This window comes from Dipodomys merriami, unplaced genomic scaffold (assembly GCF_024711535.1).
Source record: "Dipodomys merriami isolate MVZ:Mamm:240054 unplaced genomic scaffold, mDipMer1.0.p SCAF_17, whole genome shotgun sequence".
Classification (NCBI taxonomy): Eukaryota; Metazoa; Chordata; class Mammalia; order Rodentia; family Heteromyidae; genus Dipodomys; species Dipodomys merriami.
The window spans coordinates 22,713,510-22,736,980 of NW_027203048.1; the positions used below are offsets into that span (position 1 = coordinate 22,713,510).

Consider the following 23,471-nt stretch of genomic DNA (forward strand, 5'->3'; position numbering starts at 1 on the left):
ATGCTGGATTTGATGACTTTTTTTTTTTTTTTTTTGTGGTGCTAAGGAATTGAACCCAGGGCCTCATGCATGCAAGACAAGCACTCTACCACTGAGCCACCTTCCCAGCCCTGGATTTGATGACTCTTGATGCCAGAACCTGACAAAACGGGAACATGATTTGGGACTCATATGTACGGGATTATTGTAGCCGAGAGCGTTAAGCAACAGGAAACTCACTGAGCATCCTTTTATATAGCCCCCAAATTTCCAGATAAATGATAAAGAAATCTTAAAGGAATTAACAGTTCTATGGAAATAGTAAGTAGAAGAGAACTGAGGGGTCAAACAGGAGATAACCCTAAAAATTTATGGTCTCCTGTGTTAGAAGCCCTAAAGAAAAGTATAAGTCTATACTTATGTCACAGACAACAAAAAAGTGAAAAAAGTGTTATTGTCAATGAAGGGTTGAGCATCATCTTTTAAATAAAAAAAAAATCAGCAAAGTAGTTTTTATTTATTTAATTTATTCTCAAATACATCTTAAAAATAACATGTAGACATAGGTTCACAAATACACACAAAACAGTATAGGTTGATTATTTCATGAAGGGGTTTCCTTTGATTCCTTAAGTTGCTTTGCATAAAATTCAAAGCTTTCCTGTTAGGGAGAAAAGAGAGGGAGGTTACCATCAAGAGGTGATGGTGTGAAACTTTAAAATCACAAAGCAGAGCAAGTAGATAACCAAGACTGTGGGACCCATGGCTCCCCTCAACCTTTGGCAAAGCTTCCTGTTTCCTGAAAAGCCAAGTACAAGGGTTTCCAGTTTTGAGTTCAAGTTACCACCAACGAGTATATATGGAGAAAATAACCAAACCTGAATATACAAGGTTGAGATATTTGAAATAAGCACAGTGTAGTGGCTTTCAGTTCAATGATATAATAAAATGGAATTGTGGTATGTGATTTCTCATAGTAAACAACACTGTATTTCCTAGAAACTAAAAAAGAAAAAAGTCTTATACTTTGGCTATTGATTGGCCCAAGAAGTTCCATCTTCAGTGGAACTACTCCAGGGCATGTGATAGTGTCACATCTATCTGTACTTCAGGTCTGAGCAGACCCTGGATTTGAATCCTGGTCCCAGTGAGCCCTGGGCTGCCTCAGGACAGCAAGACTCAGCCCTCAAGGCCTCCTCAGGGTTCTTCACCAGACCTAATCCTTGTATAATTAAATAGTCAACTTACCCTTTAAAAAAACAAAAAACAAAAAACACATTCTTACAAGGCAACTATAATCTGTGGAGGCATTTTCGCCCCTTAATTAAGAAATACTCACAGGGGGTTCAGTGAAAGGGACAGATTCTCCAGCATTCTTCAGTAGAAGTGCGTAACGCTTTAGAAATAAATCATTCAATTTTGTGTTCCTTGCAGTTAACTGCTCGTACAGTGCTTTAGCAGATGCCACATCTTTGTCCAAGACTGAACAAGTTAGAGAAGAGAAAGATATTAAGAGGGCAGAGATGATCTTTCTCCTTTGCTAGAACACTTGCACCCTTCACTCAACCTCATTCACTCTGAAGGAAAATGACACACAGGGAATTTTACAAGTGTTTTTAGATTAACACTAATTGTATCAGGCATTTCAGTTATTACTTTTTTCGACATTTTTAATTAGCATCAATTAGTTGTACAAAGGGGTTTCATGTTCACATGCCCATACTTGCATACAATGCAAACTGATCAGACTTACTTCATCACTCTCCCAATTATTTTGAAAACCATTGATAAATGACCACAAACTGAAGTTCTCAATTATAAAAAAAATACATGGGTATGAAAAGAGCAGCCATCAATCTAAGTAGCAATCAAACTGAGTCCCATTTAAATCCTCAGCTCCTCTCCCAGAGGGCCTGCAACCTTTTCTCCTATTGCCAGTGCCTCAGGTTCCATCCTCTTTTAAGAAGCTGCTCAGAAACTCGAGCAATTTCCCTTTCTCTCTATTCTGCCTAATTTGGTAGTAACACCTAAATGTTTTATGTGTATGACATTATTTCATTTTACTCAGAAACTAGAAATCTGAGGAGGTTAAGCAATGATAGCTCTATTTTGAAAATATTACATGTTCCTTTCAAAAGAGTAGACAAATGGAGAACTAATATACTAAATCTGATTGTTAAGCCTGTTACGTGGTCAAAAATAAAATTAATTCTTTATTTACCCCATGCTTCCAGTGAGCAAATCAGTGCCTACGTAGTAGATGGAAAAGGATTCCTAGTTTTAAAGTGCTAAAATTTTCTACGTTTCCCTCTATGTAGACTATATGGAAACAAGGGAACAGAATGGTAAAAAAAATCTGGGATTTCAACTGAGATATGAGGGTTTATTGTTCAGTTAACTATTTAAAAGGAGTAGGTAGGCAGGTGAGGCAGACACTGAAGGAGCAGGAAGGCTATGAAGGCAAGTGACAGTCTCAAATATGTACCTGCTTTGTGTGGCTTTTTGGGCAGTGAGCCCTGAAGAGACTGGTTTCTAGTATCTAAGTCAAAGTGAATGTCCAGGTCTTTCCAGGATCCTGTTCAACAGACCTGAGCTACCATGAAGACCTCAGAGGTATTTCTCAATGTTAAAATTACAATGGCAAATTATATTATATTTACAATGTAAAATTATTTTTCTTCACTTTAAAACAGTTTATAGAGTGAATTGTTAGTACCATATTAGGATTACTGGCTGAAACCTAGTTGACTATACTGTATATAAATATTTAAATCAGCCATGCACTGGTGGCTCAGAAGCTGAAATCTAAGGAGTGCGGTTCAAAGCCAGCCTGGGCAGGAAAGTCCATGGGACACTCATCTCCAATTAACCTCCAGAAGACTGGAAGTGGTGCTGTGGCTCAAGTGGTAGACCACTTGCCTTGTGCTGAAGAGCTCAGGGACAGTGCCCAGGCCCAGAGTTCAAGTCCCATGACTGACAGAAAAAAAAAAATTAAATCATGTAAATAATAAAGCAAAATTAAACTTATTACCATAGCTTTTCATAGTGGAACAGTATGCTTCTTCCTTTTCAACTAATTCAGGAATCAGTTCTAACAGAGTCTTTAATACTGGTGCCTAGGAAATGAAATATAGGTAACATTGCCATTTTGCCACAAACTCATAAGACTAGTAAAATACATCACTGACTTATCAACATCTTATCAGCAAATCTTGATAATAATTAAAACAAAGCTGCCTGTTCTACTTAACGAACTATTCTCCTTTCTGCTATCTTAACATCTGATGTAGATTCAATAATTTACACCCAAAATAAAAGATAACGGAACTTACCTTTCTGAGTATTTTACAAAATACCTAAACATAATATCTATCTCAGATGAGTACTTTAAATGTCTAAAGACTGCTTCATTTGTCAACTGATAATCACACCAAAAAGTTATGAAATCTCAATGGAGAAAGAGCTTTTTTGTTTGTTTTTTGCCAGTCCTGGGCCTTGAACTTAGGGCCTGGGTACTGTTCCTGAGCGTTTTCATTCATAGCACTCTACCACTTGAGTCAAACCTCCACTTCTGGCTTTTTGGTGGTTAAGTGGATATTCCTGCTGGGGTTGTCTCTGAACTGAGTTGCTATGCTAGGATTACAGTTGTGAGCCACCAGTGCCTGGCTCTTAGAATTCTTAACATGTGTGTGTGTGTGTTGAAAGGAATTTCTTTGGAAGAAAAATCAGGTAACATAAATATTTTATAAAGCAAAGATTTTCCTAGTTTAAAGATTGATATTTACTGCATTTCAAGAATTTAAAATGTTTGAAAGAATTACATCATATTTGGACATATGTCTGAAATATTTAATGGGAACTTAAATAATTTCCAATGTGAAACTTTTAAGCTTACTTTGAGAACATTAGTCAAAGATCAGGTAAGAGTAAGTATTTTTATTATTTAACAACTTACAGACTTAAAAATTAACAAGTATTTGAAAAATGGACCTGAGGCTTATGAGAAAAAAGATGGGACTTTAATAAACATTACAGTTTGAAACTTCATCAAGTACCCAAATAATTCAAGAGTTAAGTCCGAGTTAAAAATTTTTGAGCTATATTTAAAAAATAAGGGCTGGGATGTATCTCAGCAACACAGTTCTCACCTAACAGTAGAAAGACCCATGGCTCAATCCCCAGCACCACCAAATAACATCATCATCATCATCATCATCATCATCATCATCATCATCATCATCATCATCAAATAGGACTTGATCCTGTTACAGGCAATATATACTCCCCTTTTACAGAATAGAGTAACTTTAACAATGTGAACATTAATTTAAAAGTGAAATGGCTCACTGATATGGCTTGTGTCTGATACTTGTCAGAAGTAGCCAGCAGACAGGAGATACTTAGTAGTGGTCAGACTCCCTCGGTGGGTGCTACTGCATCACACCCAGGTGACCTCAGTTACAAGATTTACCTTCCAGGAAAAAGGGCCCTTATTCTCAATACACTGTTACATAAAGTTGTTCTACATTTCTCATATGACTAAGGAGGCAAGACTGTCTCTGAACCAACATCCTAAAAAAGTAAGCAATAACAGGCAAAGCCTTTAGTCTCTCTAATGTTTTTAGGTAAGATTCTGAAACAAGAGCTTTTATGTTAAACCATGAAACCAAGCACAGCTGCGTTACAGCATCCTGCATTTATTAAGAAGTACAGCACAATACCTTTCCTTGTTTCTGAGAAGTCCTGACACAGAACACAGACAGAATCGAGCTTTGTTCAGCAATTGCACCACATCTCTAAAAAATTAAAACATTATTCAATAAGTAGAGGTTTTTGATAAACAAGTAGATCAAGGTGAATACTTTCAATTAACAAAGTTCGCAATAATGTAGTAGTGTATCATTTACCAACAAGAAGGCCTAATAGTCAATCAATTTCTTTAAGTGAGAAAAAAGAAAACAAGTTCAGGCTATGCCAGGCTTTGGCGAATGCAGTCCTTGGCACTGCAAGAATAAAGTTTGTTTAAAAAGAAAAAGGAAAAATTAAACTAATGCTTCAACAACCTAAGAACAAGGTTTAGGACTGCAAAGAGAAGAGGAAAAAAGAAACACTATTCCTCTCCAATTATACTGCCAAGCATTCACAAGTGAGCTAGGGATCATAAGGTTAATTATACATTTAATAAGGTGTCAGGGAGATAACTGCTCGTTTCTTTATAAAAATTAAAATGTACAAAGCAAGTTCTCTTTAAAGTATAATTACCTACACTTATGCATACAAAAGGACTGATTTCAATCTCTATTTTATAAAAGGCTTTCATTGCAACAGACAGCCAGTGCTTGAGAAATAGACAAAAGTTAAACTCAAAAAAAGTTTATATGACAGACCAGATAAATCAAGTGTCTATCCAATCTAAAATGCTATAGTCAAATCAAATATAGCAAGACAATATTTTAGTTTACACTCATCATAGATGTCATTCTCTTAAGTTTCTAAAAGCACATTCCTCTTTCAAAGCTTTAACACACTGTCAATATTAAAACGAATAGTATAAAAAGAATTCTGGGGGACACACAGAACATTTACATTATGAACCGATGTTTTCGACATCTGTGTGTAAAGTGTTCTTCTCTGAGGCAAGAATAATCTTTTACTATTTGACAAGGAGGTAGTGGATGAGTAAAGGCATATCATCTGGAACCTCAGTCTACTGAAGGGACAAAAGTGACAGAATCTGTTGCTAGTACTTCAGCCCTTCGCTGTCGCCCAGGGCCCCGAGGTAAGAACACAGGCTAGAGCAGCTACAAGGGCAACAACCTGCCATCTCCTGCCCAGGCTATGGGTAAATGTGCTCCCGGGAAGAGCCAGAATGATTATGGCTCAGAAGAAACCCACAGAAGAGTACCAAGTGCTGATTTCTAGATAACTATCAAAGTAATGTGTGAAAGGTGATTAAGTGCCATCATGAGATTTAGGTATTTACATGCTAATATTCCTAGTGTTTAGCTATATACACATGAAGACAAAACATAGTGTCTATTTCACATGTATAAGTTTTAAAGTTCATTTTTTTTTTTTTTTTGTCAGCTGTGGGTATTGAACTCAGGACTTGTGCACTCACTGTCCCTGGGCTTTTCTGTTCCAAGGTCAGTGTTCTACCACTTTGACCATAGCTCCACTTCCAGCTTTCTGGTGGTTAATTGGAGATGAGTCTCACAGACTTTCCTGCCCTGACTGGCTTTGAACTATGATCCTGGCTGGCTCTGAACCACAATCCTCAGATCTCAGCCTCCTGAGTAGCTAGGATTACAGGCATGAGCCATCAGGGCCTAGCTAATGTTCAAACTTTTGATACAAACAGCAGCTAAATAAAACAATTAAAAAATCCTTATAAATCATAATTGCCTTTTCCTTAAAAATAGACAAGTGAGTCGAAACAATCAGGAAAATTCCCAATTTGTTGGAATTCTCTATTAAGTAAAAAAAGTTAAAACTCTAAAAGCTGTATCAATCTGCATTCCCCCCCAATATATATAATGTTCTCTGTTAATCCAGAGAACAATTTTTAGGTATTTCATCAGACCCAGATGGAAGATCAAAACAGGAGCTCAAACAAATGGGTACAGCTTCACCTTCCCTATCTCTTTCTTACCATATCTCACAGCTGGTAGAAGTGTAAGTGAATATAATACTATTTACTATCAGAAATTGGTCCCAGGCCTCAATTTGACACAGGGAGTCTACACAAACACAGCCGCTGGCAGGATCACGGTGACTGTTTGACTGCCACCTGCTGGGAAGGGCTCCCCAGCGGTGCCTGTTTGTGTACACTGCCAGTGGCAGCTCGATCAGGCACCGCTCCATCGCACTTGGTGCAGCTTTATAGTTAGTGCTGTTAAAATGGCATGAATGCAGTTGTCTCCTTCCTTGAAGATTGCTAATTTAGCTGCAAGTGCGGGCAACAGAGACCTGCATTTGTCATTTAATGTGTCTGTGACACGTAAGTGAATAGAGAGCAAATTCAACTCTTAATAAACCTTGAATACGGCACTGAGAATGTTTGAGTATTCAAGTGAGAAGCTGTACTTAAAAGCAAATATTTCCTACTTTTTGTTTGCAAACTGTGTTGCCATGGCGATGCACAGCATTTAGCGCATTGAAGAAATTAAAATAGGCAATCAAAGAAATTCTTGTTTTGCATTACCTATCTGCACAGAAACATTTGTCTTAAAATCATTTCAGCAAAACTCAATTCCCCAACCCATAACTCCTACTTGTTGTAAGAGTAGTGCTAGTCTTATTTGACACCGTTATGAGCAGCAACTACAACCTATGACCTAGTTCCTCGTTCCACAGCCTCACTGCCCATTTGAACCCAAATGTTCTAGCAGCACCATCCTTCATTATTATATTTCTGCACACAATCATGTCTAATCCAGAAACTTCCCAGTTTACTTGTCATTACCTAGCCCCATTGCTTCATGAATCATTACCTGTAAGAGCGCTCTGGCATCATCCACCTTGCCCAACTCTACCAGTTGGAGGAAAAGATCAGTGACGGGTTTGTAAATTGCAAACTGATTGGCCAATCTCTCTGCCATGATGCTTACTGGAAAAATGAGAGGTTAAAAAAAATTTTTTTTTCTTAAAACAGTGGAATGATTTGTTTACCACAGAAATCTGGTCAAATTTTGCCAGAGAGAAAACATGCTTGTATTCTTTAACAGAAACAACCAACTTACACTTTTCCATTGCTGGGTCTAGCTGCTCCTCTATTACTTTTCTGAATAAATATGACAAGCCAAAGTACTGAGGTTGTATCAGTTGGTTCTCTGAAGTAAGCATATTTTCAATGTTTTCTATAGCTACATCTATCTTATTGCTGTAAAATAAAGCAAAATAAATTGCAAAGAAATATTTGCCACTTTCAATATAATTTTAGATCCACTTATACAAATACTTTAGGAAAAAAAAGGGAAATATATTTATCACTAGATTGTGTATGTTCTGTGTGTCTATGTGTGTGTATGTGTCCTGGAGCTTGAACTCAGGGCCTGGGTGATGCCCTGGAGCTTTACTGCTCAAGGACAGCATTTTACTCTACATTTCTGACTTTTTGATGTTTAGAAATAACAGTTTCAAGGACATTCCTGCCCAGGCTGGCTTCAAACTGCAATCCTCAGATCTTAGCCTTCTGGATAGCTAGGATTATAGGCATAAGCCAAAGAGCACTATATGCAACTTCAATCATATTTAGGTAGCAAAAGAGTAGTTCATGCTATAAGTTGCTTATTTTACTTTATAGCTGTTAAGACAAAAACAATCTACATATACAAGAATTAAGAAAGATTTTATCACAAACATTTCACATTCGGCTTTGCAGCCATTTGGATGTAAAAGTTGTTGAAGTGCTGTGATTTTATCTTTATAATTTAGGAGCCATTACTATAAATATTTTGTTAAGGTAGTGTTAATATATTCAAAGGGTATTTTCACATCTCTAATTCATAGTCATATCAATTCTCTTTGACAGGAACTATATTTTTGGAAAAATACCAAATACTAAATTCCAACAAAAAAAAAGTCATCTTCACACTTTACATTGAGACAAATCAATTTCATGGCTTTATTAAGCAAATTATTAATAAATTCTCTTCATGACTGCCTTTTTGATTAAGGCAATCACAGTTATGATACGGTCCTCCAAATCCAAATAACTTTATGTTGAAGCTACGGCATTAAAAAAGTAACTAAAACTGTACTTCAGTGGCAAAGCACTTGCCTAGCAAATGCAATGTCCTGGGTTCTATCCCCAGTACCAAAAAAGAACGAACACACACACACACACACACACACACACACACACACACACACACACACACACACACACACACACACACACACACACACACACACACACACACACACACACACACACACACACACACACACACACACACACACACACACACACACACACACACACCCCTAAAACTGAGCATCCTGTTAGAAATTTTGCTTGAATAAAACGTGTTTGCTATATAACTGAATGCTATGTAAACTTCTTAAAATTTATTCAGTTCTTACTTGAGTATTTTTCCACTTAAAGCAATAATCATGTTCTCTCATGAGACATATAGTTTGAAGTTCAAATTAGGAAAATAATTTTGAAGAATAAAAATAAAACAAAACAATTATTTTTCTATTAAGGAACAGGAACAAAAATCCTACAAAAATAAACATTAAACTTTAATATCATTTTTCATTAAATAAGATTCAGTACTAAATACTTCTTCCAAAAGTATTAAGAATGAAAACAAAATTCTGTAACTGTAGCCCTATGCTCAATTTTTCACTGGGAGAGGGGTAGGATAAAAACCTCACAGACTTTCCTATTCGGGCTGGCTTTGAACCGCTCCTCAGATCTCAGCCTCCTTAGTAGCTAGGATTATAGAAATGATCTACCCACACCCAGTTGAAAATGTATTTTTTAAAAAATTGCTTTAAAAGAAAGTGCACACCAAGGGTCTCATGTATGCTACGTACATGCTCCATAATCCTAAAAATGCTTACTTTTAACAGGTTTGTGAGGGCCTGTTCCACACAAGTGTTTTACTTAAGAGTGGAGTGTCATTCTCAAGTATTCCTGACAAATGAAATTGTTTTTGTAAAGAAGTGTTTTTGACAATAAGAGGCCAGCATGCATGTTTGTACACATAGGTGTACACTTATAAAATATATACACATATACAATATATACATTCATATATACTTGTATATAATGTACATTATATGTAACTAGTAAAAACAGGTCTGAAGCTGTGTCTCAAGTAATAGAGCTCCAGATGACCAAGTGCAAGTCCCATGTTCAAATCCCAGCACAAGCAAAAAAGAGATGGGCACAGATGGCTCACATCTGTAATCTTTACTACCCAGGAGGCTGAGATCTGAGGATTGACATTCAAAGCCAGCCTAGGCAGGAAACTATGAGACTCTAATCTCCAATTAATCACAAGGAAAAAACAAAAAACAAAAACAGTTCAAAGTGAGTGGAGCTGTGGCAAGTGACAGTCCTAGCCTTGAGCAAAAAAGCACAGGGACAGTTCCCAGTCCCTGAGTTCAAGCCCCAGGACCTGTACGCACACAAACATTTTAAAATGCAATTAATTATTCATAAATGTTAGCAAATAATCAGAAACAATAATCTGACCGGACATTTCCACAGCAGCTGACATAGTTTTCAAAAGTTTAAGAAGATTTTAAAGGTGCTATCTGATATAATGCTCAATGAAACACTTACTTCTTGATTTGGGCCAAAGCAATGTTATTGATGAAAACCATATTTGAGAGTCCAATTGAGTCAAGTCCATCTACCATCTTCTGAATGGCTTCTATGCTTTGAATGTCACCCTTAAGGGCCAAAGCCTGGATAAGGCGGGTCACAGCTAACCTAGAAGGGGTCTGCTGCAAATTCACAGATGTTTGTAGAGTTGCTACAGCCCCTAAAGCCAAGAACAGAGGACAGTTTTCTTATATGACCCATACTGATTTTAATGCATCTTGAAAGCCAGCTTTTAAATATGAACATCAAATGGCTATATGCAAAAAGCCATGAATAATTTATTACATATTACAGAAAATATCAATACTTCATGAGAAATCTTTTAAAAATGACTTATTTGACTATCTGTAAAGTATTAGAGACCAGAGAAATTTCTTCCTTCTGCCACAGAAAGAACCCAAGTGTTACTGGCAACGTGAATTCCATTCAGGGATGACTTTTCACGAACAACTTAAAGGAAGCTGATGAGTTTACAGAAGTATAAATAAGGATGAATATTAAAAATTAATGAGCTTCCAAAATTATGTCACTTTTACTGGATTTATACTTTGAGGTCCAAACAGATCATTCAACTTTCAGACTAACAGACTTATTTTGTATGGCTTTATTTTACTAACAGATTTTATTTTACATTACATTCATTTCATATGGCTATAACAAATGTTTTGTTTTCTTATTTAAAATCCCCTGATTGTAAGTACTTGATGACAGTTAAGTATAGAATACTCTTCTAATTTACTGCCTCATGTACAAGTGTAGTAAAACCCTGGTAGCAAACAATGATAGGAGGGATGTAATCACCATTATCACTACAACAAAACTTCATGGCTTTAGAGCACTTCAAGTGGTGTAACATAGATAGAACAAAGTCTCTGAAGGCAGTTAACTGAGAATAGCTTCTCTTTCACAGAAGAATGGGAAAGGGCAATTAAATGGTCTATTAAAAACAATACAATAAAAGACATGAAGAATTTAGTCTTCATACTAAACTATTGTAATTCAAAAATCTATAAATCTTAATTCTGAGTCTCAAATAAGCAAAGGGAAAAATAGGTAGTTTAAAAAGCATACTCAACAATATTTTATAAATGCATATGCACATATAGGAAACATAAGCAGTTTTATACTGTTTAAAAATACAACCTACAGGAAAATTAGCTTGATATCTTGTTAACTGATAGTCATATACAGGTAATTAAACTTGAGTATTTTTAGTACCTAAATACATTGTTAGAGAAGGTCTTCCCACTGATGGATAAAAATACTAACAATGGTGGTGATGATGGAAACTCAAATTTATTGAGCACTTGCTATACTGTGTAGCAGTTACCATACTGACACAGAATTAAACAAGCTACATTCATAATTACCTGAGTTAAGTATCAATTTTATAGATAAATTTCTGAGGTCTTCCTCAGTGATTTTGAATATTTCACGAGTCAAAGTCATATTGGTGGATACCACCTTGAGTCTAACCATCCTCTATATGAAAGAATAGTGAGGAGACAGATAACTTCACCATCTACCCAAAGGGAATGCAAGATCTTGTGACATAAGCATATGCTCACATGAAACTTGACATCTGTGTAGCTTAGAGGACACTGTAAATGGTATCCATTTGCATCTCTTTCCCTAAATCTTTTCCTGCTGTGACTCAATTCCAACATTTACTCAATTATCCCGTAGTGAGAGTGTACTGCCATGTACCAGCCATTATTATAACAGTACTGGTTTATAAAATTCCAGTAAGATTTAATTGGTTTTATTTTTTACTTCCTTAGAAGGGCTTGATAAAAGGGAGTGGCAAGAAAAGAAGACAAAAGAATTGAGGGGGATTTATATTTAAAACCAAGCCAACACCATTGCCATCCTTTCTACAACATGAAGTTAGTCTGTGGCAAGGATGAGGGGTGTGGAGGTAAGTAGTGGGGGAACCTCTAATTAAGCTGAAACCTCACAGGAATCAAAAGTTAGATTATGCAATTTCTGATTATTTTCAAGAGGAACTTAACATATTAGGTTTGATCTGGCTCCAAAATCAATCCTTGAAGTTAAAAATGTGAAATGTGAGATGTGAAACTACTTTATAAACATGTTAATAAGGAATAACACCATTATTTCAGACCAGGAAACTACCTAACATTTAATAGCTAAAATGTCTTCCCTGTCTTAAAGTGGGTTTTGTAGTTGTGCTGACAAAACTGGTGTTACCTTATTTACTAAAATTCAAGCCTAAATCTTTTTTTTTCTTTCTTTAAAATTTATTATTATTATTTTTAAGTAGTTGTACAAAGAAGTTCCCATTCTACAAAACAGTATATATACAAGGTGTCTGACAACATTGTCGTCCATTCAAGCCTAAATCTTAATGTGAAAAGCTTGTTACCTAAATTTAAGAGAATCTTCATTATTTCCTTTGGGAACTCATTCCTAAGACTTTGTATCCCAATCTATCCCACAGCAAACACATAAACAGTCTCCACTAAACCACAGCCCTTGCCCAACCCTCTTCAAAGTCATCTCCACATCTACCTTGTATTACTCTCTTAACACCCATTTAAAAACTCTAAACTCTAAACAAACACTGTATTTTATTGTTTTTGGTATTATGAACTATTTAAAAAGTATTAGACTAAGTTTAAAAAATCAATATTATAATCATTTGGTGCACAATCCTACACATTTAACACTCAATTTAACTCATTTGCTATCTTGCACACAACCAACACAATATGCAAAAAAACAACTGCTGGGAATTGTTTCAGATGCTTGAAAGTATGTTAATTTCCAAAGCAAAATGACTTGTGCTGTGAATTTTAACGCACTTGAAAGCCTGTACTTTCTCTCGTTCTGGAACACAAATTTTGCATGTCTGAAGAGCTGTGATTCATCTTAAGAAAACCCATCTTGTGTTAAATGGAATGGAAACTGGACTAAGTGGTCAAATGACAAGTACATTCATATTCAAGCTGTATTATAAATGCATGTACAGTAATTTACGTCTCTCAGCTACCACAAAAGGCTCTTGATAAGCAGGTAATTTGCTAAATGGACTCCTTTATCCAAGTATTCGAAGGGCGTTACAAGAAAAATCTGCAGAGGCATTAATGTGACGTAAAGGTCAAGCATTGTGACATACCTTTCAAATAATCCCGCCTAACTTGCGTTATGATGAGGAGGCTGTTGGCAGCATCGTTCAGTGTGAAGCCCTTGATGTGGGTCTCAGCGCTAAAAGAAGCAGACATTTAGAAAGGAATTACTGACATGCTTCTGATACGATAATAAATGGTTGAGCACCAAGGTGAAATTATAAAAACTACTGTTCGTATGTTAAAAATATTGCTGCAAAATATCGACCTGGAGACAGCTTTTGTGTTATCCTGTCAATGGTTATAGAAGGATAATTTTTTTTTGCATTCTGACAGATGACAAAGTTGGAAATGAGCAACAAAAGAAACAAAGTACAAGATTTTTTTTAAACAATCGGTTCAGATTCTTGAATGCTGACATATTAGATGACTAAAATAACTGCATGCCCTGCATTGTTCAGCTGTATCCGAAGCTGGATACTTTTTCCTCTTTTTTCTACATTCACCATAATTATAAAATGTAAAACTATTCTTCTAGCAACAAAAATGAACATTTATTTTCAGCACTGTGTATTTTAAATATAAACTAATGCATATTACTAACCAACACCATATTATTTGGTTGATTAATTTTCAAATTTCTGTCATCTAGATACATACAGTTCTTAAAGCTTTTATGCACACTGCAGAACCAAAACTGTTGTTACACTGATTTAACCTAACACTTTTGTTCCAGCCTTAAATTTAAAACATATCCCTCAACTTCTTAAAACTTAAGAGCAAAAAACTGCTACTTGACACTAAAACCTACATGATTAAAAACTCCTAAAAAATCTAACTGGAATGATTTCTTTGCTCTATTGTAGACATCTCTGTCAATGAAACTAGTTAGGAAATCCCCACAGGTCACGAGGAGCAAAAGCAAGTGCTGCCATTGCCTTACAGCGCTCAGTGGTAACGTCAGTGCCAACCCGGACACGGCTTGCCAGCATGAACCCATAAACTGAGCAGACTGCAAAAGGAGCAGGGCCACTGCTGAGTTATTCTCAAATAATCCTCTAAAAGCGTGATGATGGATGTGCCCAGTCTCTCAGTCACTTTCAGCCCCTTGCAGTCCCACGATGCAGGATTTTCTTATCCCCCTCCTGTATCAATCCTCTAAATCCTGCCAAAGCAACCACTGCTCAGTTCGACTTTTTCTTTGTCCCATCTGTCAAAGCTCTTAAGTCAACAACTCATACACGAAACTATAAATTGCTTAAAATAAAGTATTTGCTTTTTCAATCTGCAGCACAGTTTAAGTAAAAATTAGAACTATTAATACATGTCAAAATATTACCTAGAATTTTAAAACAATGGGGTAAGAAATTTCTTACTACACAAGTGTAAACTACAAACCTTTTGAAAAAAATCTCAAAACACAACATTCTTTTCTGATTATCTCTTCCAACCTTAAGAAGCTGCCTACTCATTACAAACTGCCTTGACATAGTTATCAGAAAGAAAAAACTCGACAGCTATTATATAATATATGCTTAAACTTGACCACTCACAACAAAAATGTTTCAAACTGGCAATACAACTTACTGATAGCAATCTTTATGGTGGAATCATTCATGCAAGACAGTAAATTGATTTTGACTCCTAATTTTAACTTTTTCCAAAGCCATCAAACCAAACTTTCTATGCCAAAGGAATATTCTTTATCTGTGATATCTAACAGAGCTAGCTATTAGTTATGTGTAGCTATATGGTTATTGTGAAAGAGAACAGCAATAACATAATCTAATATCTAATTTGAAACAATTTAAACAGCAATGTAAAGCTGGCAGCTACTAGATCATAGCTGCATATAGTTTCACTTTTAAACTACCAATTTTTTTGGGGGGGGTCCGGTTGTGGGGCCTGAACTCTGGGCCTGGGCGCTGTCCCTCAGCTCTTCAGCTCAAGGCTAGCGCTCTACCACTTGAGCCACAGTGCTACTTCCAGCTTTTTTTTTTTTTTCTGCTTATGTGGTGCTGAGGAATCTAACCCAGGGCCTCAGGCATGCAAGGCAAGCACTCTACCACTGAGCCACCTTCCCAGACCCCCAAACTACCAAATTTTAAAAGAAAAAACTGATGGTAAAAAAGGTATCATGTTGGGCTGGGAAGGTGGCTCAGTGGTAGAGTGCTTGCCTTGCATGAGGCCCTGGGTTCGATTCCTCAGCACCACATAAGCAAAAAGAAAAAAGCCGGAAGTGGTGTTGTGGCTCAAGTGGTAGAGCTCTAGCCTTCAGCTGAAGAGCTGAGGGACAGCACCCAGGCTCAGAGTTTAGGCCCCACGACCCGACCCAAAAAAAAAAAAAAAGGTATCACTTTGTAACTTATAATCAATTGCAAAAATTAACATGTTAACCAAACATGACAGTATTACAGGGAAAGTTCCACATTAGTCATTTCAGAGTAATGTATAGATTATGGATGTGCTTATATAACAAGAGCATAGGACATTAGTCAATGTTTGTAATTTATTATTACTTTGGATTAAAAAGAACTGGCCATAAATTTAAAAAAATCTCTAAGTGATACACTTAAGACTTATACAAATGACAGAAAAACACAGGATGCTACTAAGGATAGGAAGTTACTAAAGACAAGAAAAAAATGACCCTCAAATCACCTGAGAATACCACTTAGTGATACCAGAGATTTATTATAGTAATTTATATCCCTTAATCTTTGAATCAGCAATGTCTCTTTTGAAGCAACTCTTTACAAGTAAATTCTTACTTTACAACACAGGAAACTAAAAAAGGAAGTTGTCCTCCTGAAAATGATCCAGCCATGGGATAGCACATGACTGTAAATATAGCACGCAGTGGGTGGAAGCAGGGCTGGGGGCTACTCAGAAAGGCCAAGGCCACTGTGAGCTACATTTTGAAATTCTGCTCAAAATATAGCAACAATTTTTTTTTTGGTCAAGAGAACTGTCAACTATTACTTTTGAGGTTTTCATGACTTGTTGACAAGGTTAAACAAAATTGTTAATAAAAATTATTATAAGTCAGATGTATCTTACAATATTCCAGAGACAGTAGAACAACAAAGATACTATTTTTCAGTTTATGGGAAATTCACTGTTCTTAAGATTGAACTAAGTAGCATTATATAGATAATTATAACAACACATTGCTATTCATGGAGATAGAACTGCCAGAATAATTAATACAAGAAGTTTTGTCCCTGTTATGGGACATGGTCACCCTATTACAAATAGTTGCTTATAAAAAAAAAAGGTTAACAATTCTGTGTGTGTGGGTGCGCGGGTGCGCACGCGCTGTCCCTGAGCTTCTTTTGCTCAAGGCTAGCACTCTACCACTTACACCACAGCACCACTTCTGGCCTTTTCTGTGTATGTGATACTGAAGAATCAAACCAGAGCTTCATGCATGCTATGCAAAGCACTCTATCATTAACCCACATTCCCAGCCTCAACAATTCTTTTTTTACTTTGATCGCTGATACAGAGCTGGATAGTAGGGGAGAATATGCCCTAGTCTAGTATTGGCAAGGAAGTAGGAAATGAATCCAGAGAAATAACTTAACAGTTGCTAATTAGAACTTGAACTTCCCTTCTGAATTCCCAGTCCAAGATTATTTTTTAAAAATATCCAGAACAGATTTAACCCAATCTAAAATTCTATGTAGTTAGATACAAATCATGATTGTTTCAATGGAAACAAGTATCCAATCCCCAGGCTGATTCACGGTATTGAATTTCACATTAATTGGACACACTCAGATACATAGAAAGGCAGAGTAAACCTGGTAGGAGGTGTAAATGTGTGCTATAAGTATATAGAAAGTCTCATAAGTAACATCAGTGTAGAATGGTGTTTAGCAGGGGCTGGGAAGGGAAAAAATGGGGAGATAATGTATACCAACAGTACAAATTTTGTTATGCACGTTAAGTCCTAGAATCCTATACAGTGTACAGGCCTATAAGTCAACATACTGTATTATATACTTAAAATGGCTAAGAGGGGAGATTAGTGTTCTTTTCCTCTTGCGTGCGCACACGCAACACACACACACACACACACACACACACACACACACACACACACAATGTTTACTGTTCATCTGCCTTTGTCCCACTCAATAAATTTCATGACCCTTAGGTAAACTGCAACTGAAATTTGAGAACTATATGTGGGCGGTGGCATTCAATAAGAGGTATGTGCGCTGCCTAATAACACTGCCTTCAATTTCTAAGCTCATCTTACAAACATTTTGGTTTTTTTTTTAGTTTGCTCTATAATATTTGTGACATGTTACCACAGTTCACCACTAAAGGTATATGAATAATCATAATCTGAGACATAATTCTTTAATCACCTAGGATGCTTAGTTATACATTTCACATCCTACCCATTCAACTGCATCAGAACCTTGGTGGTGTGCTTTGTGAAACTTTTCATTTTGCCATAAAAAGCCACTGTGATAGAACAAAACCATAATTGTGAAGACATTTTAATCAGTGCTTTAAAGAAGTATTTCAATGGAACCAACCCAGATGCCCCTCAGCAGATCACTAGATCAAGAAAATGTGATATATATTTATCACATTATGTATATGTGTGTGTGTGTGTGTGTGTGTGTATATATATATATATATATATATATATATATATATATGAATGAATGAATTCTATGCCTTCATCAGAAAGAATGATACCACCTCATTTGTTAGGAAATGGAAAGACTTGGAAAAAATATTAAGTGAAGTAAGCCAGGCCCAAAGAAACATAGGTCCCATGGTTTCCCTTATTTGCAATAACTAATATATGTCCAGAACAAGCAGAAAAGGTCAAAAGCTTTGTACATATAACCATATAAGATGATGCTAAGTGAAATGAACCCCAAGATAGAGAAACAAGAAGTTTTATCTTTGTTGCTGTTGTTTTTAATGTATTTACAATGTACTATGTGATTTTTTGTTTTTTTTTTGTATGTTCTTCCCCATAGTAGAACCCCTGTTTTCACTGTATTTGATTCCAGTGCTTTGCAGCTTGTATATACAATTTTCTAATTTGGGGAATACTGAAATAAGGATACAGGTTGACTCACTGTAACAATGAGATGTACAAGACACTATGTTGAAAATGAACTTTACCACTTTGGGTGGGGGGAGGGGAGTTGGAGAGGTGAGAAGAAAGGGATGTAGGGGGAAAAAAAGGAGGGGGTAACAATGCTCAATAGGAAATGTACTCATTACCTTACTCATGTAACTGTAACCCCTCTGTACATTATCTTTACATTAAAATATATTAAAAAATGTAAAAAAATATTTTGAGTATTTTTGGGACCAACCTTTAGGACTAAATGGTTTTAAGTTTCCTCCTTATTCTTTCTCATTTAATCATGCAAATTTTCAAAGCAAGTCTACATTTTTCCTCCCACTTTAGAATTGATTATTAAGGAAGAGTTTCACAATAATTTTCTGAACTAGTAATTTTTTAAAAAAGTAATTCTTACCCTTAACTCCACTGGTTACATATATCAGAATATTGCTCAATGTAAAACTGTCCAAGTCACTAATTTAGAGTATATAGAAACATATTTTTGAAACATTCTAACTAGAATACTAGTAAGTATGGCTCAGATGAGTAATATATTTAACACTAATATTTTCTAGTGACTTGATCCAAGATATTAATTTTTTGAAAAGATACTAATATTCTAAAAGTACTATGACAAAAATATTTTCAGAGGGGTAAAACTAATCAAGGTGCATTATATTCATAAAGTGCTTTGTTAAATTGCCAAAAAACAAATCAGGCCAAAAATTAGCTGAGAGTATTTATCTTAAAATTCACATTATATTAGGAAAGGCTGACCTTTTCCACTGAAAACAAATTGTTGACTGATCAAGCAAGAAATGTGTATATTCTCTTCCTTTTTGGTTAATAACTCAAGTTTCCAAAAAAGCAGACAAAGCTAGATAAATAACAATAGGAAACTTCTGCAAAGAGTTTGAATCTTTGGGGATTAGCCCAAGAGTCAAAATAACTACAATCACCACATTAAAAAGAATCCAAAGCCAAGCTTTGGCCTGAGGGCATACATATATATACTCATAGCACTTAAAGAAGCTGAGGCAGGAGGATCATGAGTTTGAGGGTTAGCCTAATTAACATGGTGAAAACCTCCAAAATCTAAAACTACAAAATAAGGAGAAAGCAAAGGCATATGCATTTTCTATCTCAAGACTTCCTTCAGTATCTCAAAAGGTTTTTTGTGCCTATTCTGATTTTTAAATTCAGGGCTTGGGTGCTGTCTCTTAGCTTTTTCACTCAAGGCTAGCATTCTACCACTTGAGCCACAGAGCCAGTTATGGCTTTTTCTGTTTATGTGGTACTGAGGAATCAAACCCAGGGCTTCAAGCATGCTAGGCAAGCACTCTACCACTATGCCACATTCTCAACACAAAGGTTTTTTTTTTTTTTTTGGTGGAGGGGTCCGGTCGTGGGGCCTGAATTCTGGGCCTGGGCCCTGTCCCTCAAGCTCTTCAGCTCAAGGCTAGCACTCTACAACTTGAGCCACAGCGCCACTTCCAGCTTTTTTCTTTTTGTTTATGTGGTGCTGAGGAATCGAACCCAGGGCCTCATGCATGCAAGGCAAGCACTCTACCACTGAGCCACCTTCCCAGCCCTCAACACAAAGGTTTTTATTGTTTTTAATGTACACGTTACTATGCACTCATTAAACAGAAATAAAAAATGGAACCTCCCAGAGGTAGGCAGTTTTCCCAAGCCTTAAAAGTCCTTGGTGTCTGCATTCTATCAAGCTGTTCCTATCACAAAAAGTACATGAATCAAGCTGCTTATTAAAGCTAGAATAAAAATTATTTTCTATACACGGGTATCTAAAATTGTGCATATAAATGAATAAAATATACTATTATTTTGATTGATATATGCCCACTGTTAAAAATTTTAAAGGCTAAAAAAATCCATAAAATTAACTTTTCATTTGATTTTTATTAGTTGAGACTAATCAAGCAACTGCCACTACAACACAGAATAAAAACACATACACACAAAACAACAAACTCAATAGTAGCCAATCTTTTTTAAAATGTAAAATTTAACAAATGAACTATTACTTACAAATCTTTCACTTCCATTGCTTGTACAAAATTATCCTTCAACAGAAACTTTATAAGAGTGTCGTAAGTTTCACTGCTAAACACAGTATTTTGCTTTTGTGCTCTCAGGAAAATATTATATGCATCTATGAGAAAAAAATACAAAGGGACAGCATTATTCTGAAAAAGCAAAAATGGAAAAAAAAAGCAAACAAAAGTTTAAAATCCTAGTATTTCTGGATTTAAAAAAAAATCCACCTACTATTACAATTCCACAATGATCAATCAAGCAGATGATAGCACTCTTAAAATATTACTTCATCAAAATAGATGGTAGCTGGGGTTTCTTTTAAAATAATTTTTATATTTAAGTGGATAAATTATGTTTGTGCCAATAAAAATGAGAAACAGCTCTTTTGATTTTATCAAATGATTACACCAGTTTAAAAATATATCACAAATCTATGTTAAAGTCCAAATAAGCCAAAGGTATAATTTAGATTGAGGAGAGCAAAAGATTCACTTTAAAGCTATCTTTAATCTATAAGTGGGTGGTTACAATGGTTAACATTTCAACACAATAGCATTAAAGTGAATATAGCCTATAATTCTAAAATTAGGAGATCAAATTATTTGGCTACGACAGGACTTATACAAAAACATACAATTTTCAAATATACAGGTATCTAACAAGTAAACTAGGCAACATTTGTTTGACTGATTAACAGTTTTATTTCACTTGTTCACAATAACTGTCAGTGAATGAAAAGATGTTACCAAAAGAGAAGTAACTACACTTTTCAGTCACTTACTTTTCTGAAATAAAATTACTTGGCTATAAACAGCCAACTGAAACTACAATCCACTCTTGTCTGTGTATAAACACATCACAATGGAGATAGAGCATAACTGAACTATCATGCACAGCCTTGTATAAACATAAGAAATGTAGAATATTTAACTAATAGTGGACCTGACATTAATGTTTAGAAGAACATTCTGTGCATTGTGAACAGGCACAAAATGATCATCTTATGTAGACATTAGTAATATTCATTATTTTCCTATGAACCTGGAAAGGCTAGGTCAAAAACTAATTTATTCTTCAAATTACAGCCAGGTGCTGGTGGCTCACATCTGTAATTCTAGCTACTGAGGAGGTTGAGATCTGAGAATCATAGTTTGGAGCAGACCCAGTAGGAAAAGATCTGTGAAAACAAGGGGTCGTGGCTCAAGTGGTAGAATGGTAGCCTCCAGTAAAAAAAAGCTCAGGGAAAGTGCATAAGCTCTGAGTTCAAGCTTCAGGAAGACCAATAATAATACTGTAGTAATAATAATACAATTTTGAGAAACACAACTATAGAGTATGAAAATATTTATATTTAATAAAGAAAACAGTTTAGTTAACTGTGGTTTTGTAACTGTGGTACAAATCAGATTCTTATTTTGCCAGGATGAGAGTCAGGGCATGCTTTGGATGCTTACCTGCTAGAATAGAGATCTACTACTTGAGTCAAGTCTCTAGCCCTGTTCTTTTTTTTCTGGTTATTTTTTAGTTTTTTTTTGTTTGTTTGTTTTTTGTTTTTTTTGGGTCTGGCCATGGGGCCTGAACTCTGGGCCTGGGCGCTGTCCCTCAGCTCTTCAGCTCAAGGCTAGCGCTCTACCACTTCAGCCACAGCGCCAACTTCTGGCTTTTTTCTTCTTGCTTATGTGGTGCTGAGGAATCGAACCCAGGGCCTCTGGCATGCAAGGCATGCGCTCTACCACTGAGCCACCTTCCCAGCCCCTTTCTGGTTATTTTGGAGGAGGAGTTTTGCGGACTGCTGCCAGGGGTGGCCTCAAACCATGATCTGGATCATACCCTACTAAGTAGCCAGGATTATAGGCATGAGCCAATGGCTCTGGCCGTTACTCAGCTTTTAAACAAGCCTTCCAACAACAATCCCTGTTAGTCATGAAATTACCAAGTACACTGCCAGCCTGCTGTTTGTAAACATCTGTATGTTCCAGGGTGTTGGCACAAAGTAAAACATAAAAAACCCACAGATAAGCAATAAGAAATTCTATTATTAGCTATTAATTTCTCATCATTAGATACCTAACTTAGTCTATATTTTACTTTGGGAAATGGGGGAGAAAAATCAGGCTAATTTCAGCCTACTTACTGAAGTCTCATCATGGCTTAGCAAAACAATTTAAAATCATACTATATAATAACATGACTGCAAAAGAACCTGTCAATCAGCACACATTTTGCATGTGTAGGCATATAAATGTAACATTTCATATTAATACATACATACCTAGAGACATCTATAGACAGGTATTTATCTGTATCTATATATTTTAAATTAAAGAGTTTGTTTGTTTTGTGCTGCTGGGGATAAAAGCCATGACCTGTAGATGCTAGGCGAGCAGTACCAATGAACAACATCTCCATCCCCTACGCTTTCTTTTCTAATGCAACAAGATGTAATGTCATTGCTGTATACTACTTAACAACCACATAAGCTACTGAATAAGAATATATTCTATGATCTGAATTATTTAAAAGCAACAAAATAAACCTAGAAAATAATATTGTTCACTAAAAATGTGGTAACTGTGTTTATTGTCTCTATTAGTTATTTTTATTTTTTAAAATAGCATTGTAATATATCAAACCCATTCATAGTAGATTTGTATTTGGTATGATAACCTTTAAAAACTGTTAGAGAAATACTAATATAAGCATACAGTTTTTAAAGCATTTCTATTTTGTTAAGCACTGGAATTCTGAGACACACACAAAAGCAAATGAAAGATTAAAAAAAAATCACCAGATTACTTTTATAATATTGGCCATAGTTTTATATTCAGCTGACAAAGAACAAAAGACTCAAGGATGTGCAGACCAAATATACTTCAGATTTTAGCTTTCTCTATTTTAT

At 35.8% G+C, this 23,471-nt stretch overlaps 1 protein-coding gene across 1 annotated transcript in view; it reads right to left on the reverse strand.

Moving 5' to 3' along the window:
* Positions 1-486: 486 nt before the first annotated feature.
* The window catches only part of Lrpprc (leucine rich pentatricopeptide repeat containing), a 95,850-nt gene continuing 72,865 nt past the window's right edge, over positions 487-23,471 (reverse strand). Inside the window, exons 30-38 of the mRNA XM_070025496.1 lie at positions 20,564-20,687; positions 13,461-13,549; positions 10,280-10,481; positions 7,722-7,861; positions 7,473-7,588; positions 4,701-4,775; positions 3,011-3,095; positions 1,319-1,461; positions 487-640 (exon numbers count right to left, since the gene is read on the reverse strand). Coding sequence (XP_069881597.1) covers positions 584-640; positions 1,319-1,461; positions 3,011-3,095; positions 4,701-4,775; positions 7,473-7,588; positions 7,722-7,861; positions 10,280-10,481; positions 13,461-13,549; positions 20,564-20,687 — 1,031 coding nt within the window. The 3' untranslated portion in view covers positions 487-583. The remainder of the gene's footprint in view (positions 641-1,318; positions 1,462-3,010; positions 3,096-4,700; positions 4,776-7,472; positions 7,589-7,721; positions 7,862-10,279; positions 10,482-13,460; positions 13,550-20,563; positions 20,688-23,471) is intronic.